Here is a 20,344-nt window from a genome sequence, read left to right as displayed (position 1 = left end):
CCACCGCGTGGCTCGGGCCAGGCGCAGCGCCGCGAGTTAAAACGGCCGAAAGTTGCTGGGAAGTTGCTCGGGTGCTGGGAGCAGGCTTTAAAGTGCCACCCGAGCAAAGTTTAAGCAGCCCGCCCCACCCGCCGGGCGGAACCCTTCCCGCTCCTCGGCGGGAAGACGCTCCAGCCTGCAAACTTTACCTTTGCAAAGCCCTGGAAAACGGAGCAACTTCCCAGCAACTTTCGGCTTCGTTTTAACTTGCGGGCGCTCGCGCCTGGTGGAGGGGAAGCCCGGAGCCTCCTCCAAGCAGCCTGCCTGCCCGCCCGCCGAGCTTCCCTTCCACCGCGTGGCTCGGGGCCAGGCGCAAGCGCTCGCGAGTTAAAACGAAGCCGAAAGTTGCTGGGAAGTTGCTCGGGTGCTGGGAGCAGGCTTTTAAAGTGCCACCCGAGCAAAGTTTAAGCAGCCCGCCCCACCCGCCGGGCGGAACCCTTCCCGCTCCTCGGCAGGAAGACGCTCCAGCCTGCAAACTTTACCTTTGCAAAGCCCTGGAAAACGGAGCAACTTCCCAGCAACTTTCAGCTTCGTTCTAACTCGCAGGCGCTCGAGCCTGGCGGAGGGGAAGTCCAGAGCCTCCTCCAAGCAGCCTGCCCGCCCGCCCGCCGGGCTTCCCTTCCGCCGCGCGGCTCGGGGCCAGGCATGAGCGCCCGCGAGTTAAAACGAAGCCAAAAGTTGCTGGGAAGTTGCTCGGGTGCTGGGAGCAGGCTTTTAAAGTGCCACCCGAGCAGGACCGCCAAGCCGGGAAACAGGGCACCAAGGCAGGGCAAAGCTCCACCAGCAGCGGCCTAGCTTTAGGTGGCTCCAAGCAGCCCGCCCCGCCCGCCGGGTGGAATCCTTCCCGCTCCTCGGCGGGAAGACGCTCCAGCCTGCAAGCTTTGCCTTTGCAAAGTTTAAGCCTGGAAGCCCCGGAAAAAAAGGGGATCGGCGGGGACTCACCTTCGGAGAGGTCGCACTCGAAGGTGATTTCGAACTCCCAGCCGAGGCCTTTGCAAATTTCTTTTCTTTCCTACCCCTAGATTGCTCCGCACTGTTTTGCAGCTTTGGGGGCCACGCGGCACAGGGCAATTACGCCACGCCCAGCGATTTTTTTCAGGGGCAGGCCGGATTGGACAGACCAATGGCAGCGATTTTTTTTCAGGGGCAGGCCGCATTGGACAGACCAACGGGCCAGATGTGGCCCGCGGGCCATAGTTTGCCCACCCCTGCTCTAGAGGTAGTATTTGCTGATATTATAGGTCCTAAAAAACCAAGTGTGGGAGGTGCTCGATACATACTAAGTATAATGGACCATTATTCCAGATATGGTTTCTGTTATCTAATGAAAAGCAAAACGGAAACATATCAAAATTTCTTTAATTGGCTTAAATTCGCTGAAAGAAAAACTAAAAGGAAATTAGTAACTCTTATCACTGATAATGGTATGGAATTTATAAACAATAAATTCCAAAATAAACTGAAGATGGCAGGTGTTGAACATAAAAAGTCTGCACCATATAGGCCACAACATAATGCCTTTATAGAAAGACGAGGCCAAACATTACAAGCAATGGCTCGTACTATGCTGTCAGATTCAGGATTACCTGAAACTTTGTGGGGAGAAGCAATAATGTGTGGTAATCATATATTGAATAATGTTGTTAATTCAACAACTGGTGAATTACCATTCACACGGTGGCATGGTAGAAAACCTGACCTAAGCTACGTGCACACATTTGGAGCACCAGCATGGGTGCATATACCTACACAACTGAGAAAGAAAGGGCAACATAGGGCTAAAAGGTTATTTTTTGTAGGTTATGAATCTAATCACAAGTCATACAGATTCTGGGAAAAAGGTACATCTAGAGTTTACTGTAGTGCTAGTGCACAATTCCTGGAACATGTAGGATGGGAAAAACTGGAGCAAGATTCAAGTAAGGAAGTAATTATAGAACCCTACAAAAGATAAAAAGAAAAAACCAGTAATAAGAAGAGTACAATTAAAGAGGAAGTACATGAAGAGCATATAGGACCAGAACAGGAAGAAATACCAGAACAGGAAGAAATAGATAATCAGGAACAGGTAGAACATGAAAGTCCACCTGTAAGCCCTGTAATACCTAGATGATCTACACGTGAAACCAGACCACCTGACAGGTATCAAGCAAGTGTAGTTTGCCAAGTTAGTAAAGTTCCAACTACTGTTGAAGAACTTAGGATGTATCCTGCAAAAGATCAGGAAAATTGGCAAAAGGCAATGGAAAAGGAATTAAATTCATTAAAAGAAATGAAAGTTTATGAAAATGCCAAATTACCTCCAGGTGAAAAGTCCATTGGCTGTAAATGGATATTTAAATTAAAAACTGGTAAAAATGGGACTGTTACCCATAAGGCTAGGTTAGTAGCTCAAGGATTTAATCAAACTGCATGTGATTATGATGAAGTATTTGCACCAAATTTAAAGGCAATAACCTTGAGAGCAGCTTTAGTGTGGGCAGCTAAGAAAAATTATATTATAAATCATTTAGATGTAGAAACTGCCTATCTGCATGCACCATTGCAGCACACTATATATTTAAGAAAACCAATAGGTATTAAGGATGATAAAAATAATAATGACTGTTGGAAACTGAAAAAGAGTCTCTATGGATTGAAACAATCTGGTTATGAATGGAACCAATATATTGTAAAGGAGTTAAACAATATAGGATTTAAAGCAGGTTTAGCTGATCCATGTTTATTTAAAAGAGAGACAAATGGAATAGTATCATTATTATTGTTGTTTACAGATGATATTGCTTTAATAACAAAGACTAATAATGAAGCTACTGAGATAATATCATTATTAAGTAAGAGGATAAAATTAAAGCATTTAGGAGAAATAAGACAGTATTTAGGATTGACAATAAACAAAACCAATAGTGGCTTTAAGATATCACAAGAAGATAAAATTTACCAATTGCTAAAAATGTATAAAATGGAACTTTGTAAACCGGCAAAAACTCCAATGAGTCAGGAATTTTGCCACACTGATGCTCAAAGTTCAAAATTTGATAAGACTATTTATCAGTCATTAATAGGTAGTTTATCATATATAAGTAATTGGTCAAGGCCAGATATTGCTTATGGCGTTAATCAATTGGCGAGATTTAATGCTGAACCAAATGAACGTCACTGGCAAGCGCTAAAGCGTATATTAAGGTATCTTAAAAAGACAATGCACTATGCATTGTATTTAGAGCCAAAAGATGATTTGATTTTAAGTGCATATGCTGATGCAAGTTTTGCAACAGATATAAAAACTAGAAAATCAACTTCAGGCATGGCTATACTATTAGGTAAAACACTGATTGGTTGGAGGTCAATTAGACAGCAACATATAAGTATGTCCACAATGGAAGCAGAATTTTCATGTTTATCTTTATTGTGGACTGATTTAATTCTGTATAAACAGTTGTTGTTAGATATGGGAATAACTGTTAATAATGCCATTGTAGTTTATGAGGACAATCAAGCAGCCATACGGTTGGCTACAAATATTGCTGTAAAGACTAGATCTAAGCACACTGACCTTAGATATTTGAATGTTAGACAATCTGTAAAAAATGGTTTAATAAGATTGGTCTATTGCATGACTGAAGAAAATTTTGCAGATGGATTTACAAAAGCCCAAAGTGCAGTAAAGCACAAGGAAAATTGTGAAAACTATGGGTTGAAATTGTAAATAGATATATATATTATTATATTACCCAAAAGGGGAGAATGTTAGGGATAACATTGGTTACCTAACTTAGTTTGGGTAAAAATAATATATATAAACTATGTTAGTGGTTTTAAGTGTATGTATCACTTTAAACTGTAAACCAAGTATTTTGGGTGCGGTTGTAAAATCACCATAAGAGGGAGCAAGAGAGCTCACTGTTTGCCGGCTTTTACTGGATTGCTGACAATGATGGATTGATGGTGATAACTGCGTGTTTGCTGAGAGAAGAAAAGGGGTTTGATTTTTCTTCATATCTCTGACTGCAAAAGAGATATATCACTGGACTGATTGATTGTAAGTTTACTGACCTCTTCTTCGACACTGGACTTTGCAAACTGAATAAACCCCGGACTGACTGAACTTAGTGTATGACATATGGACCGTTTGACTATGCTATAACTCTTGCTGGAATAAAAACTATTTAACTTGCACAGTGTATCTGTCTTACTGAGTGTAAGCTACTACAACGTTTTGTCTCACATATCTGCCTGCCTGCTAGACTGCCGTTGTACGTTCTGCTAGGGTGTATATCCCTAACACTTATGATGCATCCTCAAAGTTACAACCATTGCACCATCCCTTTGGTCATATGACTGCAATCTGTGTACAAGTCTCACATTTACGATATTTGCAATATCATGAGGTTATGTGATCATAATTTGCAACCTTACCAGCCAGCTTTTCACCAAGCAGTCAATTGGAGAAGCAGGATTCACTTTAACAATGTGGTGATTTGCTTAATGACAATAGTAAAAGGGTCTGATCACAATATGACTTGCTTAATGATCATATTGCTTGGAGACTGAAATTCTGGGAGTACCTGTATTACATTGGAGATGTAACAAGGTAAGCAGGTAGAAGGGGAATAGTATTACTGACCATGTCATACAGATGGCAGTTCATGCCTTCTTTCTGGTCATGCATCAATTTCATCCACAAACATCAACTCCACGGTGTCTCTCCACTCTGACAATGAGACAGAGAAATGATGGTGTGCGCGTCATGATGTGATTACACCACAACTAGATGGTGAGCTGGCATTGTTGACAACATCAGAGTTTACTCTGGATACTACTGGCCTCATCTGCTGCCATTCTGCTGTGCTCTCCTAAAGCAGTTAAATGTACCATCACCATTCCAGGCCCATCAGGCTTGTATCTTCGCATTAGTCTGCTCAGCCAGCAGTATTGTCAAGGTTTTAACCTTAAGCCCCTTTTCAATTTTGCACAAGGTTAAAATAGCATAAAAGCTGAATTGTCTAACAGTGAAAAATGTGGTCTGAAGGACTAAAACAGTGGAACACCTAACCATCTCCCTTTCCTTGCCCCCTTGACACAGAGGAATCTGAAAATCAGCATTTATTGATTTTTATATAAGGGAAGGAAAGGAAGGAAAGAAAAACCCTAAGTAAAAAAATGTTGCTTGTAACTCTACTTTCTTCCACATAGGTAGCCTTGAGCTCTGGAGGAAAGGCAACTTATCAATCTAACAAATAATAAATACTGTACCCTGTATGACCATGTAACTCTCATATTGGGCTACAACAGAATGAGCTGCAGGACACATACTAGATCAGGGGTGTCAAACTCAAGGCCTGGGGGCTGGATCTGGCCCACGAAGGTGCTTAGATCTGGCCCTTGGGCCACACTGGAAACAGCAAAGGACTGGCCTGCAGTGCTTCTGCCAGTGAAAATGGAGCTTGGGGGGGCCAAGGGTGGCTCTTGCAAGCTCTGTTTTCACTAGCAGAGGATTGCAGGAGGCCGTCACAGCCAAAATCAAAGCTCGCAAGGACCGTGGGGCGCCTCCCTGAGCTCCATTTTTACTGACAGAGGACGGCAGGAGGCATCACAGTGAAAAATGGAGCTCAGGAGCCCCTTTTCGTTGGCAGAATGCTCGGGTCACCTCAGGCACCCCTGACATGAGTGACATCGAGCTGGCCACGCCCACCCTGGCCATGCCCACTCTTCCCCCCCCAAGGTCAAACACAACCCTGATGTGGCCCTCAATGAAATCAAGTTTGATACTCTTGCCTTAGACTGATACCCAGCCTTTCGTCAGGAACTCAAGGCTTTCCCCATAACAATCTCCTGAAACAGACTGCGTTGAACGAGAGCACGGATCCAAAATCACCCAGGGAGCTTCTTTAGCTGGAGATGAATTAGAAGCTGGGTCTCCCTGGTCTTGGTCCAGCATCTTCATCACTGCACTCCATTGGCTATTGGCTAAGAGCAAGGCAGCAGCCCAAAGTCAATCATGGAGCTTCCATGGCTGATGGCAGACTACACCACAGTGGCTCTATCAGCATCCTTCACCTTTTAAAAATTAAATGAATTTATTTTTCTTATTTGTTTTCATTTGTATTCAAAATACTTGCCTAGTCTGGACTTAAGTAAACCCAACCAGTGTGTTACTGTATTAGCTATGGAGGACTAGAGACTAATCATTCATTTTACTTAGTTTGGTTTAGTTCTAGTCCATAAAGCTTAAGTCATAATAATGTATATTCACCATAATATTTTTATGGCATCCTCTTGCAAACTATACAGTTCTATGTAATTTGTATTCTTTGTCTTGCTTTTGTGAAGTTTATAATGTTAATTAATATAATTGTTAACTTGGGTGTAGCATGTCACATGAATCTAGTCACTAGATCTTAAGATGTTAACATATCTTTTAATCAATAAATAAGGACTCACCTAGTTGTCAATATGCATTTTTACTTAATTAAACCCACTTTCCTGAAATTATTAGCAGAACCAATAAAGCATATGCATGCTTTAATGTAACTAAAGATCTGAAAACCAGGACAGGAATATATAAATAAAACCATACTTTTATTTTACATTAAAATAAAAGTTAAAGAATATGACATCATATATATACTAATACTCCTCGACTTACGACCACTATTGAGCCCCAAGTTTTTGTTACTAAGTGAAAAGTTTATTAAGTGAATTTAGGCCCATTTTATGACCTTTTTTGCCATAGTTGTTAAGTGAATCACTGCAGTTGTTAAATGAATCTGGCTTCTCCATTGACTTTACTTGTAACAAGGTCCCAAAAGGTGATCACCTGACCCCAGGACACTGCAATCGTCATAAATATGAGTCGATTGCCAAGCATCTGAATTTTAATCACGTGATCATGGGAATGTTGCAATGGTTGTAAGTATGAAAAATTATCATGTCACTTTTTCAGTGCTGAATAACTTTGAACAGTCACAAAACTAAATGAACTGCTGTAAGTCGAGGACTACCTACATATTAAGCATACATACTCAACAATCATAATACGTACCCCTTAAAAAGCCAATGTTGTGCCAGATATTAATCTTGAAAGTTCCCAAATATTTGCTCCTGAAATTCATCTCCATCATCTCAGCTTACAGTTAGGAATAATATTGGAGAATTAAGAAATAGCTTGGAGAAAAAGTTTGTCTCTGCCAAAGATTTCCTTTCTGTTAGATTCTCCCAGAAAGTGTGAAAAAAGTACTTCCACTTTGCATGTAATATGTTCACACGGCATCCTGTTAAGGCCAACAAAAGGATATACTGTATTTTTAAAAAGAAAAAAAAAAGGCTTTTTCCCCCACTGTTTTTCCCCCTGTTTTATCATATTATAAAGACAACAGTACATTATATTTCCAGGAGTATTTAAATACTGTTGACTGGGGATTATTAACACTGCTGTTTAGATTAACTTTAAAGATAAAGAAAAAAAGAAAGTTGATGTTAATATTGACCATGAGTTCTAAAATGTTAATATTGATAAGCATGAGATTAATGGCATCGATAAACAACTGAAAAAATATATTAAATTATTTATTATACAATAATCTTAAATTTAATGGTTAATACTAAAGTCTCCATTATATTGTTACATATTGTTTATGCATATAAAAAAATAAAAAGAAGAAAAAAATTAAGCTAGTTGGTTTCTAATTTCCCCAAGGTACCTTTACCAGTGTATGATGCCTACAGCATAAGCCTATAGAAAGCAAATTGTAAGTTTCTTCCTATTGGGTAGAATCTCTGTAATTAAAATGAAAGTGTTGCCAAAGATATTGTTTTCATTTCAGAATTCACCAACATTGACCACTGACACTCTATCTAAACAATAGCAAAATGACATTTGTAAATTCATACGGCAAGGAAAAAAATCCATGGTTAGATGCAAACTACTGCAAGATGCTAAAGAAAGATGAGGTTTGGATTTACCAGATTTGAAAGAGTGGGTGATTCTCTAAAACAAGGGACTACTTGACTTAGAGGGCCATGAACTAAGATTTAGATGGCATGCCTTCTTATGCTGCGACAATGTTAAAATAAATGTTGATTTTAAGAATCATTTTGTTAGGATGCCATCCTAGGGGGCCTGGAATAAAAGAAAAATAAAGTTGTCTTTGGGTGTCACCTCAGGAAGTTTCCTTTAGAAAAGAAATGATGATGTTGCCAAACCAATGGGCTTATGGTCAAATAATATTTTTTAATCAAGGAGAACCTACTCTCAAGTCCAAAGAATTAAGGTCAGAAGGACATGTATATTATTGATTTATTTACTTACAATTGAAAGAAAGATTCAAACTACCACAAAAAGTTATAATTTTATAAAAAATGAATTTGAAATTGTATTTTGTGGCAATGATTCACATGTTATTGTGAAGCTTTATATATTGTTCCTGAAATTGAATTTGGAGAATGAATATGTGAAGCACTGTGTAAGTCAATGGGCAAAGATTGTTGGATATAAGTTAATATTTGAACAGTTGGAAAACATGTGAATGAACAATCTAAAATTTATAATGAATATAATCTTTAAAAAATTATAAAATAATGTACTGTTTATATTTAACACCTGATATTGTAAAAGAATATATATATAATAATATCTAAAGGTATTTCAAATGTATACTGAAAATGTAAAGAAAGTATTTTTTACCATCTTTGGTGGACCTCTGACAATGCAAAGATGCATAGGGGTACAATTCATATTTTAACCCAGAACATTCATAAAATCCAAGCCAGACACATTTTTTAGGTTTAATGGACAAGGTACAACTTGAAAAAATATGGAATTTTGTTGTTATTTATGTTGATGGCAGTGAGAATTGCTCTATGTGCAAAAATGGAAAGATACATTAATTGCCATATTGGAAGAATGTCTGGGTAAACTAATGGAATGAGCAGAAATGACCAAATTAACTGCTTTAATCAAGCAGTTTAATCTTTTCTTTTCTTAATCAAATAAGTACATCCAATTTAAAAGTAAAATATTGGGGCTGTAGTTACTATCATTTTTATTCTGTTGAGATGAAAAGTGTCAGAATGCTTTATTCCCCTTTCCTTTAGTCCACACTTTTGTCTGTTTGTCTCTGTCTCTATCTCTCTCTCTTCTCCCTTTCTCCATTTTCCTATTATCTTAATTTTTACTTGTATTTTATATTTTGATATGTTTAATAAAATTGTAATAGCAAGTCAGTATATCTGAAGCTTGGCAATTTTAAGATTGTGTGGACTTCAACTCCCAGAATTCCTGCACCTAGGATTCTGGGAGTTGAAGTTCACACATCTTAAAGTTGCCAAACTTTAGAAGCACTGCTATAAAGGTTAACATTTTGCCATTCTGTGTAGTATTTGAAATATTGTACATACTGAAATCATGCTTTCCTGAATTTGGTTAAACATCTGTTGTGAATATATACTGTTAATTTTGCTATTGCTGCATATACTCCAAGGTTTAAGATTTAAGCTTCTTAACAGGTTGTAAAGAAGAAACTCTGCAAAGGATCCAGAGTACAGAGCTTAGATGATTCAGTGAAAGTGGGAAGGACTTGTTTAACTTGGACAGGTTAAGACAATGAATGGCCAGATCACTGTTTTCATCATTAGATTGCTTTTGTTCTTTTCCCATCAGACGTTCTGTGGAAGTTACTCATTTGGATGTTAAAATGTACACAAATTGTGGGTGTATCTCCAAAGAGTGCTTCACTTATACAAGTCATGTAAAAAAAATATATAGCTGCAATAGCTACTATCTCACAGATAATATTCAGAGAAAGTAAGAGTTAACACTTCAAAAGAATAGGGTTTTAGTGTGCCCTCCATTCTTTCACTCAGATCAATTTTCTGACAAAATTAAGATGTTTTGAAAGGGATTCTAGAGTCCCTAACATCTGAACATGATTCTGAGGGGTAACACAATAACTTCCATGCACCATAAGAGATGGTTAAGGGAAAACCTGCCTGAACAAAAATAAAACCAGAGCTGTTGCAAGCATAAGAGACCTGAAAAGAATGTGGTTCCATTCTGGGACATCTCTGAGCAATCAGAACAAGATACCTGCAGGAACTAGTTTTCGTCTGATGTCTTAAATTAAGCATGCTTGAATCATGTAGGTCACCAAGGGTTACTTTTAAAACTTCTTGCAAAATGAATAGACTGTCCTACTGGGAAAGCTGCCCCTGCTTTCCATAAGGATTTGAGTCATATAATAATCTCAGAATTATTTAGTTGAAACAATGGACCTTGGCAACAAACCAGCCTCCGGATGAAGAAAATACTAAAACCTACACAGACGCAGACCTACATTTTGTGATTGGAGATCTGTCACCCAATCCAATATATATTCAACACTGTGCTCCAACTGCAGTTCCGTGATCACTGAGCATGGGCAGTTTACAGAATTAAACATCATGTTTAGTTGGTTAGTTATAAAGTACATAAAAAAAGAATAAGCAATGACGTTATAAAGCAACCTGTGGATCCAATTGCTGAAAACGATGGTGCGGTTTTCTTGACTGTTTGAGCAGGAAATCCCTTGAAATCTGTAACAGGGACCCTTAAAGCGGATTGAACATCGTTTTTTTAAAAATGACCGGGTGGGGGTGGAAATCTTTGGAGACGATATTAAAAATAATAAAGGCAACCTCCGCAGAATGAACGGCTGCTCGTGCTTTGTCTTTCAGCCTAAAAAGACTACAGCAATGACGCGCATCCCTAATAACTGGAGAAAGGGGGTTGCTAAGCTAACCCAAAGCCTATTAGTAAAACAGTTAGACTCCTTCGCGTCGACTACAGTTGTCGCAGCTGCGCGCAAAATGTGTGTGTGTGTGTGAGAGAGAGAGAGAGAGAGAGAGAGAGTATATATCTATCTATATTTACGTACGCGTATATACCCGCGTCTGCTCTAGGCCCTCCGTTACCATGATCCGTCTATATTTAGGTCAGCGAGCCTCTCCTGCCCCCGTCTCTTAAGGAGGAATGCAGCGGGGCAGAAGTACATCCAGGTCGCAGTGAAAAACACTAATCCACCTTTACAGGAAAAGAGAAAAAGAGAAGGGGTCGTAGATTTCCTTCTGCTTTCTGGAAGCGAGTGAAAAGGTCCAACAGCAAGCTAAAGAAGAAAAAACGACGCAATATCTTTTTGGCATCATAGCGCATTCTGTTTTGCTAGAGTTGAGACCAGAATAACAACAGCACAAAGCGAATTAGCCGTTTAGCAAAGCTTCCAGACATGTTGTTGAGGTGTAAGACAAGTAGGCTCGCACTAGCCGGTATTATTGAAATCAGCCAGTATGGTTCAGTGGGGATGGCAGAGACATGGAAAGAAGGATATAGAAGTAGGAAGTCACCAGTTTTTTTGGATTCAATGGGACCACTTCTCAGCACAATCAGGGCAGGCTGGGGGACCTGGGAATTCGTTACCAGCTGCCAGAGCCCATTAATTTACATTATTATGATTGTTTTATTTATTATTTATTTTATTTATTTAATTTATATTGCCACCTATTCACCCGTGGCAATTCGAGGCGGCTTACAGAATGTAAAACCATATTTAAAATAAAATAAAAATAAAAACAATCAAATAAATTATTAAAGTACAATAGAACTAAAACTGGAAAAAATAAATTTAAAAAATGTATTAGTTTTGCTGGAATGATGGAGGTTCTACTCTCATATGAAGGTTGTAAATTAAGGGGAAGCAGCTCTATAGTATGGAAGATCAAGGATATAAATTAGGCTGGGAAATTTTGAGAATTGTTGATCCAGTTTATCTAGATAACATAAGACCTCTTCACCAGTAAGCCATGGCAGGAGTTATAGTCTAACACATCTGGACAGCAATGAGCTGGGAGAAGCTGAGTATCACAGTTCAATAACCTCTTGCCCTTCTGATGGACTGAGTTACAGTTTGCACCGTCTCCAGCTTTATGACCAAAGATAATCCCATGTGAACTGCATTAGTTCACTTTTGAAATGTTTCCATACCAGGGTAGCTGAGACCATAGAATCAGTCAATCATCAATCAGAATAGAACTGGAAGAGATGATTGGGCGTCTTCTAATCCTTTTCCCATACTCTCCTTGGTCTATGTTTCCTAGCTTTAGCTCCTATCTCTGCTCAACTGGATTTGAACCAACCATGACTGATGCCAATATTGGAAATATAAATCGGGGCTAGTCGACAATCTAGATATCCAGCCATAGCCACCCCAGTAACCACCCATACATTATTTTATTTTATTCATAATTTTATTCATCATTCATATTGTTTTTAAAATAACCCACTGCTCTGATGTTTCATATGCTCATTTTATATACTGTTTTTGTGGATTTTATGTATTAATGTGATATTCGATTATGGAAAGCAGAGGGGAAGGGAAGGAGGGAGGGAGAGACAGAGAGAAAGAAAGGGAGGGAGGGAGAGAGAGAGAGAGATCTTGCCTAGGTTTAGGAGCTTCATAGTTTTTACATCACCTAACTTTCAACCATACTCCCCACAACCCTGATATGTGTAGGATAAGTCTCACAGCCTACTGTGTGAGAAAACACAGTTTAAAAAAAGAAAGGCATTTTGAAGCACCTCTTTCTGGCCCAAAAACATTGAGCTGTATAACTAACGAAATCAGCTCCTCCCTGCTTTTGGGAGACTACATTAATCTCATAAGGGGCTAAATAGAAATAGATGTTACTTTTAAAAGGAAAAAGATAAAGGATAATCTTCTTTAACTCTATTGTTACATGCAGAATAACTAAAGCTGAATGAAATAAAAATATAGCCCAGCCCTACTTCACAGGGTTGCTGGTGTGGGGTAAATAGGAGAAGGAAAGAGTATAAGATGTTTGCCATCTTGAATTGTTTATAAAAATAATAAAGCTGGGATATAAACAAATAAGGCTGTTAAAAACACAAAGTGTTTTAAAGGAACTTCTAGTACAGACATATATTGGACTTTAGGCTCTGAGCAAATTACAAGATTATGCTAGTTTGTTCTTTAGAACTAACTTGGATCATAGTTCCACATTATAAAAACGATACTTGGATTGGATTGAATTGAATTAAAGAGACAGTACTGGACATCCAGGAAACAATCAATTCGTCTTAAACAATAAATAAATAAACTTTAGTGTAGTTCTTAACTAGTGGCTTTCTAATTCCTCTAGACTAGAAAACAGATCTTTAGGATGCATATTATCCTATATTAATTTGTTATCTATGGGAGGCTGAAAAATCCTTCCATCAAATTCCAATTTTAATCAGAAGTTGAGGAAAAATCTTAACTCCTCCACCTACCTCACCACAAACCTAGTTTTTTTATTTCTTCATCTGCCTGTGCTTTTCAAAGATAAAAGTTCTTCCTTTCTAGAGAAATGGGAAATTTCAGGCAATCTGACTTTATACATGATAAACAGGACATACAACTGTCCCTTGTGCTGACATAAATTTCATTTCTGAGATGAGGGAGTGTGGGTAGACACTGTGATAACTCTTCATGTCAGGGTACAATGGCAGCTTGGCTGCCCATGCACAACTGTCACAGTCTGTTTAAGTCTTCTTCCTACTGCAATTAAGCACAAGGAAGTGAGCATTACGGTAGATCTGTAGTGGAGCCAGAGGTCCCCTTCCCACAAGCCATGGTTGCAATCCAATGAATCACTGTCTTCATCAGCCTATAAAAAAATATTTCTTTCTCCAGCATACAAGACCAAACGAGTTGTCCCTCTTCGTACAGATATTACAGAAGATAATTTAACAGGGCTGTCTATAGAACTATTTCTAGGCTTGGTTGAAACACAGACCAGGTTTGTACTACATGAGATGGGTAATAGGGTCTAGAGGAGGGCTGCCAAACTCGTGGGCCACAGACCGGATGCGTCACGCCCATGCCCAGTTTAGCAAAGGGGAAAAAATTCCCAATATGCACTGGTGGGATTCAAAAACTATTACTACCTGTTCTGTGGGTGTGGCTTGGTGGGCGTGGCGTAGTGGGCATGGGAGGATACTGCAAAATCTCCCCCACTCCAGGGGAAGGATACTGTAAAATCCCATTCCCTCCCCACCCCACTAGCCTGCTTTTCAGCTCCGTTCTCTTGTGCAGGGCAACAAAAGAAGACCCAGCCAATCAGCTGGGACTGGAGGCAGAGAATAGATGGGGGCGGGACCAATCAGAGGTGGTATTTGCTGGTTCTCTGAACTACTCAAAATTTCTACTACTGGTTCTCCAGAACTGGTCAGAACCTGTTCAATACCACCTCTGCCGATACGTCATGTGACGCCGCCATGATGACGCGTGTTTGACAGCCCTGGTCTAGAGGAACTCCATCACTGTCTTTCTGTGTATGCATCAAGCTATTCCAATACTCCATAATGCAGTTTATTGGTCTTGGCATTGCATATTTTTGAAAAATGACTGTGGGTATTGTCCAGGTTTGTTTGTATCCAACATACACCTAGTTTATCCATACACCCAGACTAGAGCAAGCACCCAGACATCATACCAGTAAACTGGAACAGTGGAATAAAACCAGGCTAAAGCAGGGGGGGGGGGAAAGGACAGGAAAAACAATGAGAAGTTTATGTGATGTGTTGGTATCTTTATATAATCAAAAAAGGGAAAAACTTTTCAGGCTTGAAAAAATACTGTGGATAATTTACACAGATCATCCCAAAGAGAAAAGCATTTAGTGTTACTGGCCTTAAGCCTGTCCCCCACATATCCCAGCAGCAGAAAAGAGATGTAAAGTAGGACATCTTTGTCTCTTCTGCCCCATTAAAGAAACAATGGTGAATAGGGCTAATGTCTTCAACACATATTATATAACCACAGCAATTAAGTTTTATTCACCTGGGTTTCAGTTTTAGCTTATTTTGTGAATCCAGCCATTGGGAAAATACGTTCTGACAATCTGTGAAAAGAATAAAAACTTCACTTTTGATAATTTAAAAGGAGAGAAGGGGAGGAGAGGAAAAAGAGAAAGAGAGTAGTAAAAAGAAAGGAAGGAAAGAAAGAAAAGAAAAAAAGGAAAAGAGAAGGAAGAAGGGAAGGAGGGAGAAAGGAAAGAAAGAAAGAAAGAAAGAAAGAAAGAAAGAAAGAAAGAAAGAAAGAAAGAAAGAAAGAAAGAAAGAAAGAAAGAGAGAGGGAGAAAGAAAGAAAGAAAGAAGAGAAAGAAAGAAAGAAAGAGAAAGAAAGAGAAAAAGAAAGAAAGGAAAGAAAGAGAAAGAGAAAGAAAGAAAGAAAGAAAGAAAGAAAGAAAGAAAGAAAGAAAGAAAGAAGAGAAAGAGAGGGGGAAAGAAAGAAAGAAAGAAAGAAAGAAAGAAAGAAAGAAGAAAGAAAGAAAGAAAGAAAGAAAGAAAGAAAGATATTTATAGCCAAGTACCAATCTACTGTCATATCACTTAGTTATTATTTTTTCATGATTGCCTAGTCCGATATCCAAAATTCTCTGGGGGAGCTCTGTGAGCCTACGTCTAAATATATTGGACCCACAAGAAAGCAAAATATAAAAACCTGACTGATTGGAAGCATAGCTAATTCTCTCTCATATAAGTAGAAAAAAAAATGCTTCAAACTGCTTAAAAGAAAAAGAAGCAGGCTGCTCTTGTTTCTTGAATGCACATAAAACGTGTAACATTCATATTGTATTTTAATTGCATCTCATGAAATGCTGGAAGATTCCTCTATCCCTGTTTTATTTTCCCTGCTCTATCTATTTTAAAAATAAAATAAGTTGGAGAAAGAGCAATCGTGAAATGAAGCATTCCTTAAAGCAATTGATTTTGGAGAAAGAATTTCAGATACAAGCTGAAGTCTAATTGCCCCCTCCCTCCAAAAAATAGATTAGAAAATAAATTAGTATCGGCAATTATCTCCATAGGGTGCATGTGAATGACTGCAGGACTGAAAACCTTGCATTTCTGTTACTGCTGTTGGTTCATAAATATATTGCGGTAATATTAGAATATTAGATCCTGGACAAACTGTTTCATTTCTGCTTTTCTGATGGATTATGTTTACATTTGTTTTCAATTACATGAACTCAAAAGTGAAAGTAAAAAATCATAGGGGCCTGAATTTTAAAGAGTTTAAAGGAGATTCTCAAATATTTCTCAAATACTTAGAGAATGATAGAGAAGGGCATACAAGTTAGATAACTTCGGGTGAACTAAAAGGCAATCTTTTCATTTAGATCCAAATGGCTACTCACAATCAAGGTGAATGCAAATATTCTCAGACCAATTTACAAGAATTTCACCAGTATTTTCTTTAGGAAAAATAGAAGTAAAGCTGATTTCCTTTTCCACCAAATTGATTGAGAATGAGAATGAAACAGAGGAGGAGGAGGAGGAGTCATGATGATGATGGTGATTGAAATAAGTCTGCAAGCATTAAGTGTCCATTACTAACTACCATGACAGAAAAACAAGATATGAGCTGTGACAAACACATATACTATAGGGCAGTGAGGGCTAACCTTTTCGGCACCGTGCCAATACGGGTGCACATGCGCCTGTGCTGGAAACTGGAAGAGCAGTTCCCCGGCGCACATGCGCAGGAGCACTGAAACCTGACCTTCCAGTTTCTAACATGCAGGAACCCAGAAGAGTGTGTGTGTGTGTGTGTGTGTCTGTATGTTGGCAAACACTCCTCTTTGCTGCCTAAAGGGGATATCGCTTAGATGGTATATTAAAAATGGGTATTTGAATTACAGAGCTTTGAGAGAAGGAAGGAGTTTGCATGAGCAGCAAAGCAGAAATTTCACTGTTGAGTGGGCGCAAAATGCTGGCAGCTACAAGCAAGAGTTGAGAAAGAAGAAAAAAATTTCCCCGTGCTTTCTAAATTGAGACACACTCCTAAACCATTGGTCAGAAAGGAAAGACTTGAAAGGTGGATGACAGGCCCAAAGTGAGATAGTAACAACTCGTCCATGTTGCGCTATTCTGTTCTCAGTCATGTTTGCAATGGCAGTATTGCAAATCCTTTTCCAGTATCCTCACCCCCCATTTGCTGAACCAGGCAAACTTTGGAATTATTGTACAGAACTCACCATTGTCTTCAAGCATGATTTATTAAATAATGCATTTAAGATTGTCTTTTGCCTTTCGTGTTATGAGAAGTAGCTTTCTAGGCCAACAGAACATTAGATCCAGTAAGTTAAAGAATTGCATTGTTAGTGGGCAGTGACCATAAACTCAACTATGGATGGGGCCCAGCTAAGGTATGTCTCAGTATTTGAAACAAACCCAGAGACTGTTGATTTTTTCTCAAGATAATAAAATGAATCAGAGTTGTAGCAATTTTCTGCTTTCTGCACAGAGGTGGATTTGAAGTGTAAGATGCAGATAGATAACTCAACAAGACGTCCATAACAAATTACATTTATTGGTTCATCAGGTATCCTCATAACTCATGTTTGTGATGAAGTTCTTCTTTAATGACCAATCTTTTGTATATCTGCCTTGTGGTAAAAGATGGTTATCTCCTAACCCATCTCATAGCGATAGAAAGCAGCTCCCATGAGAGGGAGTTCAGGCAAAAGTGAGGGAAACTCCCCCAACCCATTGAGGGTCAAATTAGTGACCAATCAGGATTACAGATGTGCTCCCATGATATGGACTACATTTCCCAGGATACCTTTAACTACATTTACTATGATGCATTCCCTTAAGGGGACAGCTCATAATTCCTAAGTAACTATCCAATTCCCATAGACTAGCTGGGACAGCACACTCCCCATCTGGAATTGTAAATTCCACTATTAAAAGAAGAGAAAAAAAATGGACTATAAACTAAGATAATCAGTAAACAGTAATACTATGAATAGCATATAACTATATAACTAAGATATACAGTTAGCTATATAACTAAGAAAAACAGTAAACATTAATAAAGCATCAAACAAAGCAAAGCATGCAAAGCTTGAGGTTCAATCTTCAAGCTCGGCCTCTTGGTACAAGTCTGCCTTGTCACCTCTGGCAGCCTTTTAGAGTGTACAGGTACTCTTGGCGGCAAAGGTGAAAGTCTGGTGGTCGCTTCCAGCGGCCTTTTAGGATTGGAATGGTACTCTTGCTTCCATGGTGTCAAAGGGCATTGGGAAGCTGTTGGAAAGGGTGTTGCGGAGGCATATGCCTGTGTAGAGCATCTTGAGGGACGTCTGGTGGTTGCTTGCTGCCATTTAGGTTGTCCTAGCAAAAGTGTACTAATTGCCAGCGGCCTTTTAGGCTGAAATGGCATTCTTGTTTTCGATGGTGCTAAAGGGAATCAGAAGGCAGTTGGAATGGATGGTGCTAAGGCATTTGCCTGGGCTGGAGCCTGCATCCGATCGTCACTGACAATTCCTACGATTCGCCCATTCTAGTGGAGATTTGATGGCCACTGGGCCGTCTACATAGCCGCCGACTGACTCGGAGAAGAGAAAGGCACATGGGGCATTATTTCCCAGCAAGAGTAGGATATCAGCCTCCGGATCTAGAGCGGGAAAGTGATGAGCCAGGTGCTGTAGGTGAGGCATGCTACTAATGACCTCAGGTGTTGCGATCTGACTGCAGTCATTCAGTATCCCATCGCATTCAAATATGGGCAGTACTGGGAACCAGGAACTTCCATCCAATGACTCTATGCAGAGTCCAGTAGCTCCCCTCCCTGCCGTGCTTCTTGGTCCTTGGCACGTTGATACAGTGAAGTGAAGTGAAGTTCTGTTGCACCTCAAAGAGGTCGAAGAATGCAGGTCTGGCCAGGGCGCAGGAAAAGTTTCTTCCATACTAGATACTTGCTGCCTGGCTTGTCAGACAATCTGCGAACTCTGTTAGTCTGCAAATTTAGCTTTCCGCTCTGTACAGCCAAGTTTCTCCAGTAATCTTCAGCATTTGCTGAATTGGGGGGAGGTATTGACGTAGAGGTTCTCCCCCTGGATTCTTGTAGGGTGGGTTTGGGTTGTAAGTCAATGATGGGTTGTAGTCTTCCTCCCAGTACTTACAGAAGATGTTGTTCTCCCATACTGGGGATGATGGTCGAGCGTCACACTGTTGTGTAGGCTGGGCACAGTTACCTTGTGGTGCCTGGGAGCCAGATAGGTATTGAAGTTGTGGCCGAAATGCTGCTGCCTGTGGATTGAGTGTGGCAGTTGTCGTTGATGGCATGTCGACTCGTCGAGAAGTTGTTGTGAGCACTGGTGGGTTAAGTTGCTCAGCCAGCAGGGCGTGAGACATTGCAGTAGGGTTGCTGGTGCTGGGAAGAGAATCTCGGACCTTAGTGTGTACAACATCAATGGGGAAGGTTTGTTGTTGGTGGGAAGTGAATCTTGTACTTTAGGTCGTACAATGTCAGTAGTGTAACTGACGTGTAGAGTCGGTGGTTGAGATTCATCCCTGTGCTTCTCTGGTTGTGGGAGACTGTTAGGCAACTGAGGTGGTTCCATCTGCTCATTTTGAAGCGAGTGCTGCTCATCCATGTAGGCCTTGACCCATGTATCTGGGCTCTCTTCTCCCAACTCTTCGAGGTTGAATTGGAGGGAGGTGTTGTTGGCCATTTTCCGCCATGCTGTGGCCCATGCTGTCTTTGTTGTTGAGTCTCTTCGCCGTTCAGCCAACTCCAATTTGGCCTGCACTGTAGCCTGAGCTTTGGCCATTTCTGCCTGTTGAGCTGCTATTTCTGCCTTCTGCCGTGTCACCTCCTCTGTGGTGCGTAGCTCTGCGTCTGCTACTACAGCTTCTACTTCATCTTCTGCAGCCCATTCGGCATAACTTGCTGCTTTGGAGGCCTGAGATGCACCGCTATGATGGGAGGATGTTCTGGAAAGATGGTGAGAGCCAGCAGTGGAGACTTGGCATGAGACACTGGAAACTACTGGTGATCTAGCCAGTTTGGGATGGAGGGAGGAGAGTTTCTTAGAATGGTGGGAAGAAGACACATGTGATTGAGGAGCCATGTCGGATGTAGCCTGCTCCCTTGACGCTACTTCCTGCTGATGCGCATTGTGAAGCGCTGCCTGGAGGGCTGTCTTGCTTTCCTCGACACAGTCTTCACATTCCTTGTGAAACTCCTTGAAGTATTGGGTATGAGTTAGGAGTTTGGGGTCACCCAGTCTTGACTGGATGGACTTGAGGTTGTCTTCACAGCATCTCCACCGTGCAAGAAGGGCATCTAGATCAACTAGCAATGTGCAGAGTTCCTCGGGAGGCAGCTTGTGTTTTGGGGCATCACAGATCTTTTCAAGCTTTGCCCATGAGTCTGTCTAGTGGCAATATTGCTTCTCCCAATCCTCTCTGAAGTGTGTCACC

At 40.2% G+C, this 20,344-nt stretch overlaps 1 protein-coding gene across 1 annotated transcript in view; it reads right to left on the bottom strand.

Moving 5' to 3' along the window:
- SGCA (sarcoglycan alpha) overlaps positions 1-11,039 on the bottom strand; it is a 66,529-nt gene extending 55,490 nt beyond the window's left edge. The window contains exon 1 of the mRNA XM_087945340.1: positions 10,953-11,039. Coding sequence (XP_087801466.1) covers positions 10,953-10,992 — 40 coding nt within the window. The 5' untranslated portion in view covers positions 10,993-11,039. The remainder of the gene's footprint in view (positions 1-10,952) is intronic.
- Between the last annotated feature and the right edge of the window lie 9,305 nt (positions 11,040-20,344).

This window comes from Notechis scutatus, chromosome Z, assembly GCF_049901735.1.
Source record: "Notechis scutatus isolate UNSWTSFEM ecotype Mainland chromosome Z, rNotScu1.2, whole genome shotgun sequence".
Lineage (NCBI taxonomy): Eukaryota > Metazoa > Chordata > Lepidosauria > Squamata > Elapidae > Notechis > Notechis scutatus.
The sequence above is the reverse complement of the archived record's forward strand: the minus strand, read 5'-3'. Positions and strand labels throughout refer to the sequence as shown.